General features: G+C 40.0%; 1 protein-coding gene across 1 annotated transcript in view; it reads left to right on the top strand.

The window, feature by feature from the left end:
- LOC131355867 (mucin-2-like) overlaps positions 1–11534 on the top strand; it is a 31591-nt gene extending 20057 nt beyond the window's left edge. The window contains exons 8-12 of the mRNA XM_058394407.1: positions 8814–8840; positions 9193–9237; positions 9762–9845; positions 10522–10607; positions 11221–11534. Of these exons, the coding sequence (XP_058250390.1) occupies positions 8814–8840; positions 9193–9237 (72 nt within the window). The 3' untranslated portion in view covers positions 9762–9845; positions 10522–10607; positions 11221–11534. The remainder of the gene's footprint in view (positions 1–8813; positions 8841–9192; positions 9238–9761; positions 9846–10521; positions 10608–11220) is intronic.
- Positions 11535–13104: the final 1570 nt, after the last annotated feature.

The raw sequence follows: 13104 nt of genomic DNA on the forward strand, positions 1-13104 counted from the left end.
ATTATTATTATGTGCGCGCTCAGAGCACCCTGAGTAGCTGTTAAGAAAAAAAAAGAAAGAGAGAATTTAAACTGCAGTGAACCTGAACCTGAATTCAAAATAAGTGTGTGGAACTGGGGTGTTTAGGTTTAACCCTTTATGGCACTCCTTGGTTTACTCCATCAGTAAAGGAAAGTTGCCTCCGCAGTGCACCACAGCAAGCTGAGCCACCCATCCTGCTGTACCTATCGCTGGCCAAAGTGGAACTTAGATATTACTGTCCTGCTGCTACTAGTCCAAAGGTGATTAGCTGATTTTCATCACAAATTTCAGGTATTCAGCCGCTCCCGCTCCGCGAGCAAGGTCAACAATCTAAGTTCCACCCCAACAGCAACCCCTTTCTAAACCCTTAACAGCGTTAACAGGCTTAGGCCTATTCTTCCCCTGCTGATTCAAATAGTTGGGTCTTTATTTTTCACCATTTTCTGTGCATCTGTGTGGGAACCTAATGTGTGAGAATCATCAAGGTAAAATTTGGCAATCTAAGAAAACCCAAGGTATTTAGGTGATCACGCCGTCAACCTGACCTAGTTCTCACGTTCGGCCTTAATCGTTAGGGCTAACTGTCAGATATATATATAGATATATATATTCGCCGAGTAGTACCATCACTAGTACGGCAAAGAATTGCATTGGTCCTCGCACCGTTTTTCTCTCTTCTCTCTCCCCACCAGTGAGCCAGCATGTCTCGATCATCAAGCCCTGATGCACACTGGGACCGACTAGAGGCCTGGCTGAACGCTATGACCGGTGCCCTCCTACCGGAGGCTGCGAGAGACATACAACCCCTGAGCCCTGAACAGCTGGATGACAACTTAAGTGCCCTGATGGCCCGCGATCCCACGCATGACTACAGCCACAAGGAGCTGGCCAAGATTCTGGGATCTCTGGCACACAACCTCTTCCTCCAGGCAAAAGGGGGGTGAAGCAAGCATGTCCCACCTGGAACAAGAATCAGCAGCACTAAAGATCCAAGCTGGAGAGGCTCAGAGGAATCTGGAAATTGCTCACGGTCAACTGGACCAGCTAATGACCAAAATGGAGCACCGACATCGGACGGCAGGTGAACAGGAACCAGAGCTGCAGGAGGAAGTAGTGAAACTACAGACAGCCCTGGCCGAGCTCCAGGTGGACACAGCATGGTGCGAGCAACAGGAAAATTACCTGAGAGAGAAGCTCAGCAAGGAACTCCAGCGAGCTGAGGGCCTCTTAAAAAGAGCAGAGGTTGAACTGAAAGAAAGAGACGCCAAGGCTACGGCCTACGAGGGCCATTTGCAAAGTGCCCGGGCCAAAATCAACGCCCTGTCAAAACAAAGATGCACAGGGAACTTAAACATGCGTATAGGTTGCAAGGTGACTGAAAGGAAAATGCACTCCGTAGAATTTCCCTCAACCTCAAAGGGTTTCCACCCTCTGGGCCAAGAATTTCCTGTCCAAAGGGGGGAGCAGGTGCCCCTACTCAAGACCTCACCTGCTAGCATCATCGAACCCCCAACAACAGAAAGGGGGAGGGAGTCCTTTCAAGGAACCCCATATCCCAGGCACAGGGTGGCCCCGAGGGAACTGGACAAACTGGCTAGGAATATTCCCACTTTCATGCCGAACCCCATGGGAGGCCACGATGTGCACATCTACCTGCAGGACATTGACTTTCATTTGCAAACTTTGACCAATGTGAATGCACACGAGACAAGCTCTGCCTTCTCAGGATCACCTCCAGCCGGGAGGTGTGGAGTTTCCTAGACCGGCAGCCAGAAACGGTCACCGCAATCTACCAGCAACTTCAACAAGATTAAATTAAAGAATTCTCTGAACCAGAGTCAGAACACGGACTGTTTGCAGCCATGGACTTAAAACAGGGCAAACTAGAAACACCACAGGCCTACTACAACAAGCTCCAACAGGCCTACTTCGGCGCACGAAATGAGCCAGGAATGGAAGAGGATTTCAATCTCAAGACTTTGTTTCTCAGGAACCTGCACTCCAGTGTGAGCCAGCACCTGGGGGTCCTGGTCTGCCCACGGAGTATGTCCACCCAACAGATGAGAGACTTGGCACACAAAGCCTACACTAAGCAAAGGACTGTTCCCGAGAAAGCTGTAAAAGGCCCAACAATCTACCCTGTTTCTAAGCAGAGTTCGGAACTGGCACTAGAGGGCATCCAACCATCCTGATCCACCTGCCCTCTAACCCTCATGAGCCACCTGCTAGCCGACCTTTCCAACAACTGTTGGCTGAAGATGTCCCCTACAGGTTACTCCTCGTCCAAAAGGGGGGAACTGTAGCGTCTCCAGGTCGGCTCACTTGCTCATGGGGTCCGTTGCATCCTTCTCAAAAACTCAATTAACTATTACACAGCTCACAACTGAGCTATCACTACTTATAGTCGTTTCATTATACCTCAACCGACATGCTGTAACTCATGGGAGCCAGGTTCCGGGATGTCTAATGGCTCTGGATAACCAATGACCCCCCCAACGAGACTGGAGACAAAGGAGGAATCCTGCCTCCATGAATGTTGGAGTTCTGCAGACCATCAATACTGATAGCCCAGCTTCACACCCCTGGAACTTCCCATCAACTTGTGACCTTAACATGCAAATCACCCTGTGCCTAGCAGTTTTACTGCTGTTAAAAGACAACAAAAATTCCCTAATCTAAACCAAATCAATGCCTTGACCGGGGGATGACCAAAGTTCTGACTGAAGACAAACACACACACACACACCCAAACCCACACACACACACACACATATACATACACACACACACACACACCCAAAGCATCTGGAAACACTCCTCCTGACCCCCACACGCACACACATAAGGAGATTCCTTGATTCAAGTTTCAATAAAACAATAGTAAAACCCTAACTGACCCATGCCTAACACACCTGTATATGTATTCCCCTTTTGCCTTTATATTTTTATGGTTGTATTACCACTCATGACCTGTTGTTCTGTGTTTTCATGAAATAGAACATCTTTTATAAGATAAGAATGTATGTTTTAATTGCCTATACCCCGTTTCCTCTCCTCTCATACTGTCTCTTTCGTGTCTACTATCAAAATGATCCGCTTTTACTTTTATAAGCAATAGTGTATGCCATATGGTCATCCAAGTACATAATATGAGCCTACGATACTTTAACTGGAACTTTATCCATTCCTGACTTCACCATAAAGCATGCAAATGAGTGACCGAGCGGAGACAAAGAAACTTTTCCCTCAAAAAGTTTCAGGTATTGGATTGGTCAATCTGAAAAACTGGGCGCGACCAAGGGATCAATAAAAACCCTAAGCACCTATCTATCGTGGCTTTTTGCTCAGCTTTTTGGCTTTTTGTCCAGCTTTGGCTTTTTGTCCGGCTCAGCTCGGCTTGGCCCCACGGGGGCCAACCCCTCTCCACTCTGCGGTCGGGGGGGCCCCCGTGCTCCTTTTTTTCCCAGCACGACCTCTTCTATCGTCGCCCTACTCGACTCCGATCTTTCTTTGGGACAAGACTTTCACTTTCTTCGGAGACTTTGCCAGCAGCGTCAATCGAAGAACTTTGTTTGCACCACCGAAACCTTTTTCGTTCCAGCAGAATCTCGTGCTTGTTCCGAGGACTTCGAATCTCTGAACCTCCTTGATCCACTACATCAGGACTCTTATCGACAAACCAATGCAAGTAAAAGTTACTAATTATTTTAGATCCGCAATTTTAAGCTGAAGCCCCTTTATTAAGGCGAATCCTCATTACCTTGACGATTCTCACACGTGTAACCAAAATTTGATCTGAAACTTGCCATATTTGATCTCTTCTCTGTTTCCTTATCTCCTTCACTCTCTCTCTCTCTCTCTCTCTCTCTCGTTCTGATTTCCTCCGTATTCCCTTCCTTACTCTCTATCTCTCTTTACCTCCTTATTCTCTCTCTATAGGCCTTATCCTGTCTTTGGATGGATGAAATGATGGATGGATAGTTGGATGAAAAGATGGATGATTGGAAGGATAGTTGGATAACAGATGGGTAAAAGAATAGATGGATGGATGGATGGATGGATAGTTTTTTTTTCTCCAGCTCCTTTGAGCAACATTAATTCACATTCACATGATTTGGAGAATCAGTCCACTGCTTCAAGGACAGTTGGGTGGCCCTGGGAACTTGGGTGATCTGTGAGCATAGAAGAAATCTATGACGATGTGTAACTATGGGTGCTGAGGTATAGAAAGTGGTTCCAGGAGACTGACTGGAAGCTGACATCCTGCCTGTTTAGTGGGCAGGGCTTTGGTGGCTAGTTCTCTTTGTATTTATTCCATCAGGTCCCAGTGAACAGGAGTAATGATTACTGATGGTGGCAGAATGAGTTCAGGGGTGGGGCTGTCGCAGATAAGGTTGTGGGCGGGATAGGACATCTGCTTTGCTCTCATTTTATCCTGGCCTACAAGTTACCATGAACTGGAACTTGGTGAAGAAGAGAGCCCACCTAGCTTGTCATAGGTTAAGTCTCCTGGCCTATATTATATATTCCAGGTTCTTAATGGCCCAGTCCATTGACTATGTCATGGCTGATAAGATTTACTTCAGATCCTGAATATACTAAAGCTGAGAGACAATGGGCCTTAGAGTAACCAATCTGTACAGAAAGCAGCAGACTATGAGAAGAAACATGGAGATTTACGTTGGTGGGAACTGAAGTAGACCTCTCCGGGGTGATTCGTAGCTATACAAATCGCTTCAGTTCAAAATGGTCCACCTGGAATGCTGCTAGAGACAGGGGTGGTTGTGAAGAAGGTTATCCAAACAGATTGACAGGATTATATAATCTGACAGGCTGGTCTGATCATCAGAACAGGCCAGTTCTGCTTGTAGAGTAGAATTCAAACCTTTCCAGAAAACAGCTTTCAGGGCCATGCCATTCCCTCCACTTTGTGCTGCTAATGTTTGAAATATCACTGCAAAATCTGCTGCAGAGTCCATGCCCTGGCGTAGTTCTAGCAGTTGTAAGGAAATGTCGTGCCCTCCAGCTGGATATTCAAATACCTCTCATATTTGCTGTGTAAACCGTGCAAAGGATTCTACCCAGTCCAGAGCTCTCCTGTAAAGAAGAGACTTAAGGAAAGCACATTTAGTAGCATCCTCACCAGATGTCTCCGGCTGATGATTTAAGAAAATCTCACATTTGGCATAGAAATCCTCAACAGCAATCGGTCGAGCCATCAAACTTTTTGAGTAGAGCCATCCTTGTGATTTCAGGTCAATGCAAGGGAGATCATAGCGCTTGTAGCAACAGCTTTTTGGTGTTTTGAAATGCTGCTAGCTGAGCTTGGTAGTCCTGTAGGAGTTTCCCCTGCTGAATAGCTACAGCCAGATTTTAGGTTAGCTCTGCTGGATTCATTTTAGGCAAAACATTCTACAATGTAGATGTTGTGTAAACACATCAGCTAACTTACAGTATATAGCAGTAGCCACGAAGCTATAGTGTGAGCCGGAAGTGTTAATATTCCGGTGATGTTTCCCTTTGATGGCTGGGTGGTGAAATTGTTTTTTTGGCTCGTATCCAGATGTACGCTTAAAATAATCTGATTCCACTCACACAGAACTAACCTCCAGAAATACAACCAAAAAAGCAAGAAAATTATTTATTATGAGGAAATAGCCCCCTCTACACCCGCCAGAGGGAACCCTCGGCTGAGTGGTCAATGGTCTGAATGGTCCCTCTATTGCTTGAATCACTGCCTACACAACCCAATCACTCACACCTGCCTTACAACCAGTGTGGAAAGCCCAGAAAGTCATGAACCACTGACAATACCTGAACAATATCATGACCTTTGAGAGGTTTTCATCAAGGAAAAAGCCACCAAGCCCCCCACACCCCCAACGCCCATGGGACTTTGCCATAGACCTGTTACCGAATGCCATGCCACCCAAGGGCTGAGTGTACCCATTGTATCTAGCAGAAAGTAAAACTATGGAGGAATACATTGAGGAGGCCCTTGCAACGGGCTATATTTGACCCTCCACATCCCTGGTGGCAGTTAGTTTCTTTCTCCTGGATAAAAAGGACAGTGGCCTCCGCCTGGGCATTAATTACCAGGGCTTAAACAGTATGTTACCAATACCCGCTACCACTAGTCCCGGCAGCCCTGGAACAACTACGAGAGGCATGGGTTTTCAGAAAATTAGATCTAAAAAGTGCCTATAACCTGGTCCACATCAGAGAGAGAGAGGAATGGAAGACAGCCTTCCACACCACATAGGGCACCATGAGTACTTGGTAATACTGTACAGCCTGACCAATGCGCTTGCCATTGTTTAGGTATTTGTGAATCAAATATTCAGAGACTTGCTTCTTCAGTATATCATAGTCTACATTGATGATATTTTAGTTTATTCACCAAACAATGAGGACCATGCACAACATGTATGCACTGTACTAACTCACCTCTTGCACCACCAGCTATACGTAAAAGCAGAAAAATGTGAGCTCCACAAAGACACGGTGACTTTCCTGGAATACGTGATTTCATAAGGGGGAATAGAAATGGACTCAACCAAGGTCAAAGCAGTGACAGATTGGCCAGTACCAGCCACAGTGAAAAACCTGCAATGATTCCTAGGGTTTGCCAATTTCTATCGAAGATTTATTCAAAACTATAGTCTCACAGCCTCCCCCATCACTGCCCTATTGTGAGGAAAACTCAAAAAACTGCTCTGGACTGAGTCAGCTCAAGTGGTTTTTGAAACATTAAAAGTCAGTTATACTACTACACCCATTTTCAAACACCCCAATCTAAGCCTTCCATTCGTAGTGGAAGTGGATGCCTCCAGCTATGGACTAGAGGCAGTATTGTCTCAACGCCATGGAGAACCGGGAAAATTTTTTTCTATGGTGTTTCTGTGGTGTGCTGCATGATCCCTCTGAAAGGCCTCATGCATCATTCTTTACTATTCAGTAAAATACTAAATTTATTAATAAAGTTTACATTTAGTTTACAATTAAACTTTCCACTTTTTTTATCCTTAGTTTGGCTAATGTCTAATGATTCAGGCTGGAGATAATTTCATAGCTTTTTATGACAATGTTGTCTGTTTTGGTTTTTCTTTTTTTCCAGAGCCTGCATCTGAAATATTAACCTTAAATAATTTCAAAATCAATTTCACAGCAAGTATGTTGACAATCCATTTTGTGTCTTACTAGTTTTAAGAGTGTTTTGATAGATAGAGAGAGAGAGAGAGAGAGAGAGAGAGAGAGAGAAAGAGACTGCTGAAGGAAAGATTCCTAAATAATGAGTGATAATAGGGACTAAATTGTCTTCTGGATGGTTTATAGGATCAAATTTATTTAAAAAAAATTACATTATTTAAATTAAAATGATTAAACAAAATATTTTTTTGTTAATAAACAGTTTAAATACGAACAAATTGTAATCTAAAATATTTATTCATGAGTAAAAACATCAGCTGGAATGATTTTTGATTGTTTCAATCCTTTTTTTTTTATTTGTTCATTTTTTTTCTTACCAGTGAATGAATGTGTAAGATAAATGATTACTTGAACATGACTGAAATTCATTCTGACTCATTTTCTGTTTCCATTACTGACTCATGACTCATTTACACTGCTTTTTTCCTCATATGATGCCTTATGATTCAGGTTGTTTTAAATAACACTGGGCACACATTTCACAACTTTTTATTATAATGTCCTTTAAAAAAACAAACAAACGGAAAGATATGAAAAATGGTTAATTTTAGTGAAAACGTGTCCTTCTTTAAATAGGAACAAATTGTAAACTTTATTTATATCAAAAGCACCTCCTGGCGTTATATTGTCTCTCTTTAAGCACAGCAATTATCTTACAATTATAATTATTTTTAATTATGCCGGAATGACACACCTTCCTTTTTTTCCATGTACTGTACAGTTAAAATTATAATTCGTTAGATAATCATTAACCTATAAATCATTAGCTTCCTTTTCTTTTCTAGGTTTAAAAGACAGAAAATAATCGTGACGTATTCAATTATTAGATATGAAAATAACCTGATTTACTGGAACTGCTGCTGTTGCACGTCACTAAGAGAACAAGTTCTATCAGAGGGTGGTTGTAAGAGAAACTGACAACAATACACACACACACACACACACACACCTCTGTCAGCTGTAACAGCCTCAGCAGGAAACATGTTACTCCTAATTCTTTTAGTTGGAGGGGTTATTTTTACAGATGGGACAATCGGTGAGTTCCATAAAGAATCAATTAAATGGACTTATTTATGTTTTTTTTTGGTTCATGTTAACAGTAAATTGACAATTTATCAGCTGATCGAAGAACATACATGCAGTGAAGCATGGTGACGGCAGCATCTTGGTATGCGGCTTTTTTTGGAATAAAATCAGCAAATCAAGAAGTTTGTAGACTCAAAAAAAGGAAAATTAGAGGACAATCAGTGTGCACACTTGTTCAACTCATTTATTGTTAGTTTTAACATTTCTGTTTGTTCTCAGCTTGAAAACTGTTGGTTGTTGTGTCACATTAAACACCAAAATAACATTTCAGTACAGTAATGAGACCCAATGACTCAAGGGAATAGCTATTTATGTTGTAATTTATCATACATCTTCACATTTACTAACTATTAGCCATTCAATATTTTTTTATTCTAAATTATGTCTGATGATTCAGAAAGTTTACTTAGTTTTAAGAAGGAAATCAAGTCGAAAGTGAATGAAACTTTACTGAAATAACTTTTTTTTGTCTGTTTTCTAAATGCTTGCCTCCGAAGCTCTGGGCTCATTGGTCTTCCCTCATGGTAAACATTTTATCACTTTAAATAAATTAGTGTTCAGAATCCTATCCTTTATCTCTGAAGATATGATACTTAGATTCTAGACTTAGTACTTTACCTGGAAACCTGTGAAAGTATTTGGAAGTAATTCTTGAATAAATAACGATGACAATCACAAATTCAATCCAGCTCTGTTGAAAAGTAAACAGAAAAAAATCTTTTCAATCTCCTAAATACAAGAGTTAAACTAAAACTATTTTATTTAAACATACTAGTATGTTATTTCAAGAATAAGAATGAAATTAGGTCTGAATGATCTGAAACATACCTGAAGTTTATGTTTGTAAATAATGCTTTATTGGATTTTATTTTAAAGGAAATAATTCTGAATTTATCTATGAAGCTTTCTGGGCTACTCTAGGTAAGTATTCTATCTTTTACCTTCCAGGGCTACGAATAATTTAAAAAAACCATGTGGTAAAATATACCCTGGTCTATGGATAAGACCAAAGAAGAAACCTATTGAGCATGAAGCATGGTGGTGGCAGCATTATTTGTATTTTTTGCTATAGTGTTGTATATTACAAACAAAAGCTGCTTTAACAAAAATTAGCTAAAGGGGTGTACATACTTATGCATTCAGGTAACTTTTTTCAGTTACTTATTTTCCCAGCCTTTTATAAAGTTGAAGGTCTTTCTTAAATGCTTAAGTATAGTAATGAAATACAATTAATCAAGTATTTTCCTTATTTTATTAAGCAACCCTTAAGAAAAGTCCATGATAATTTGTGTGTGTGTGTGTGTGTGTGTTTAAATTGCCACTTACCAATTGTTGAAGTTAATACAGTATATCAGTATTAAAAGTTGAATGAAACTTAATTGAATTTGATGTTTTATTGGATTTTGTTAAATAACAGATTTGTCTGTTTTTTTGGTCTCCCGAAGATGAAAAGAACGTATCGTCCACAACCTCTACACCTTCTACACCTTCCACAACACCTTCTACACTTTCCACAACACCTTCTACAAGTAAGCATTTTTTATCTTTCTATCTTCCAGTAAATGACTGCTGAGTAAATAAACAATTAGAATCACAAATTCCAGCCAGATTCCCTGTAAGGAAGCTTAAGTCATAATTCTTTAAACTTAATTCGTTCTGGAGGTGAAAATTTGTATTGTGCAACAAATTTTCCCATAAGAAATAAAGTAATTGCAGATACACTTTGCAGATTACAAAGAACTGACCCAAGCCGAGCATTCCATGTCAAGATTCCTCACAGGAAGTTGTGCCACCAAGGTTGGGCTAAAAATAGAAACAGACCATCCACGCCACCACAAAAAAACGACTGGAAAATCACCAAGCTTTTGAACGCATGCCGAAGGCAACATCTGGATCGTGGGTTGACTCTTTCCAAACAGCTTTCACTGACAAAAAAAAAATTATAAAAAATTCGGAAACTTGCTTCGCCCGGCTTTTCACTGACGCAAACAAGTTTTTAACAGCTTAGCTGGCATTCGGTTCAGTTCAGTTCATATGCCAGTGCAAAATTTAAATTCTTAAGGTGAAAATTCGTAGAGGAGGACATTCGTATGCCGAGGCTCCACTGTACTTGCAATGCTAGCACGGTACTTCCTTGTCATAGCACGGTTTAGGGATAAAATAAAACCATCCACAGATATTTAAAGTGATCTGTATTTTCTACAGTGTATCCTTTCCGTATCGGGGTGCGAGCTTTGGCCAGATCTTCTGTGCCGCTGGATAAAGATAAAGCCAACGCCATTTTGCAGCAGGTAGGAAGCTTTTAAAGTCTTCCAGATCTTCCACCAGGAACTCAATTTTAGGTCGATCCTTCAATTTTTCTGTTTTTTTTTGTTTTTTTGTCATTTGTTTTTAGGTTTTGAATTCAATATCGTTTTGTTCCCCCGGATAAAAATGTAAACGTATTTTAAGTTAAAAACTTGATTCAGACTTACATTAATGGTGAGGGGTTTGCGAGAGAGCTGAGTTGCAGGAGAAAATATATTGAAAGAGAAATTTTAAATACACTAAAGATTTCAGTCACTTTTTATTATAAATCATGTCATTGGACCACAATTAGTTGAAATCAAATTGAAGTAAAGCTTTAACTTTTACACGTCTTTCTGTATAAGAATAAAATCAGTATCTTTAAGGATCCCACCCCCAGTGACGAGGAAAGTTAAAGTATCTTCTTTTATTTTTAGCTGTGAAGGATGACTGATAAATTTTAAGTAGTAAGTCTTGTATGAGGGAGGATTTTTTAAAAATACCTTTACATCATTTACTGAGATATTAAATTAACAAAGCAAATGCTAACATCCATCTCTCTCTCTCTCTCTCTCTCTCTCTCTCTCTTTCACTTTCTCTCACTCTCTTAAAAAATAGTACATATCGACGCTACAATCAAGCTACAACATCAGGGGCAACGTAACAAGCATTAAGCGGGTATGAAGTATGAAAAGTTGCGTCAGAAGAAGGTTTTGAAAATTTTCAAGGCCGTCGATCTCCTTTTTGTATTTTGTTGTTTTTCTGAATAATTGCTTTTGCAGTTCCTTTGAGATTATAATTTAAAGGTATAGTAAATGTACCTTTGATTGGATTGTCAATAATGAACGAAGCAACAATGTTAATTTGAATGAATGAAATGCAGAAATGAGAAAACTGTTTTTTTGTTTCTTGAAATAAAATTCTTAATAGTGCCTTGCTAATTATCTCAATAAATTTACCAATAAGCCATTCCATAATATCTTTATAGTAATTCACTATTTAAAGTAAAGTTTGTAGTTGTTTTGCACCAACAATCTGGTTTTGGTTTGCTTTGTGTACACAGAAATCCTGTTCTGCCTTAAGTGAAGAATTCAAGAAGTGACAGAGACATTTAATGACAGGTTTAAGAGTAACCAAATGAAGAAACAATGGGTTTCAGTAGGTGTGGCCATTATTATACAGGCCTAAGGCTAGAAGCAGCAGTGGAAAGGAAATACTCCCTCAGCTGTTCAGTAAACAACCGACTTACAAACAGTGAGATTTTAAGCTCTGACATACATATAGCGAAGTACAAACAGTGGCATGTCTAGAGGAAGCCATCCACCGATTAAATAAGCACTGGAAAAAGGGTATAAGTCGGATAAGTTACCAATCTTACCAATAAGATCCAGAGTTTAGATAGGAGATAGACAATTATAGCCACAGGACAGTCATATTATTCTCTAACATAAGGGCTTAGGAAACCTGAAGAAACGGTCCAAAAATAAACATTGTGGTCTTGTAACAAAACACTTTATTTGGTGGAAACCTCTAGAACTTCTCATCAGCCATAGAGTGAAACATGGTGGTGGAAGCTTCATGTTAATTATCCACAGCCTCTTGGATGCTTCTCAGAGGAATCACCCTTGAATCTCATGTGCTGTAGTTTTTCTGTTTATTAATAGTAGGTTTGGAATATTATTTGTAAAACTGTAACTGATACTTTTCCGTAACTTTCTTCTGGATTTGTCTGGAGAGCTCCTGGGTTATTATGATGGTGTTTGTACTTCTCCATTACGACATTACAAGAACTACATCATGAATTTATATTTATGCAATGTATATATAATATATATACATATAACATAAATGTAATACAGTAGATATACACACACACACATATATATATATATGTGTGTGTGTGTGTGTGTGTGTGTGTGTGTGTGTTATATTTTTTGTATGTGTAGATTCATGACGTCTAATTCCTAATTATGTTTATTTCACTTCCAGGCTGTAACACTAACAAAATGTAGAAATGTTCAACAAGGGTAAAACTTTCAAACTGTTTGTTCATGTAGATGTTAGACTGTATAAATCATAAATAAATACATGTATCTAAAAGCTGAGATGTGACTCAAAGACACAGTTCTATGCCATTGGAGCGTTTCTATAATTGCATTTATTCTTTAAAATGCCCCAAACATGAAAATGGTTGATTTTAAGGTTCACCTTTATAGATCCTGGTCTGTTCTTTTTGGGTTTGTGCTTCCACTTTCACTTACCACCAGGGGGCAGTGCACTAGTCTCATTCAAGGATAAAAAGATGGATGGATGGTTGGATAGATAGATGGATGGATGGATAGTTTAAAGGATAGATGTTTGTATGGATGTATGGATGGATGAGAGGATAGATCAATGGATGGATGGATGAATGGATGAATGGATGGATGGATGGATAAGAGAATAAAGGAATAGATGGAGGATGAAAGGATAGATGGATGGATAGATGGATAGATGGATGTA

The sequence above is a fragment of the Hemibagrus wyckioides genome, linkage group LG07 (genome assembly GCF_019097595.1).
Source record: "Hemibagrus wyckioides isolate EC202008001 linkage group LG07, SWU_Hwy_1.0, whole genome shotgun sequence".
Taxonomy (NCBI): domain Eukaryota; kingdom Metazoa; phylum Chordata; class Actinopteri; order Siluriformes; family Bagridae; genus Hemibagrus; species Hemibagrus wyckioides.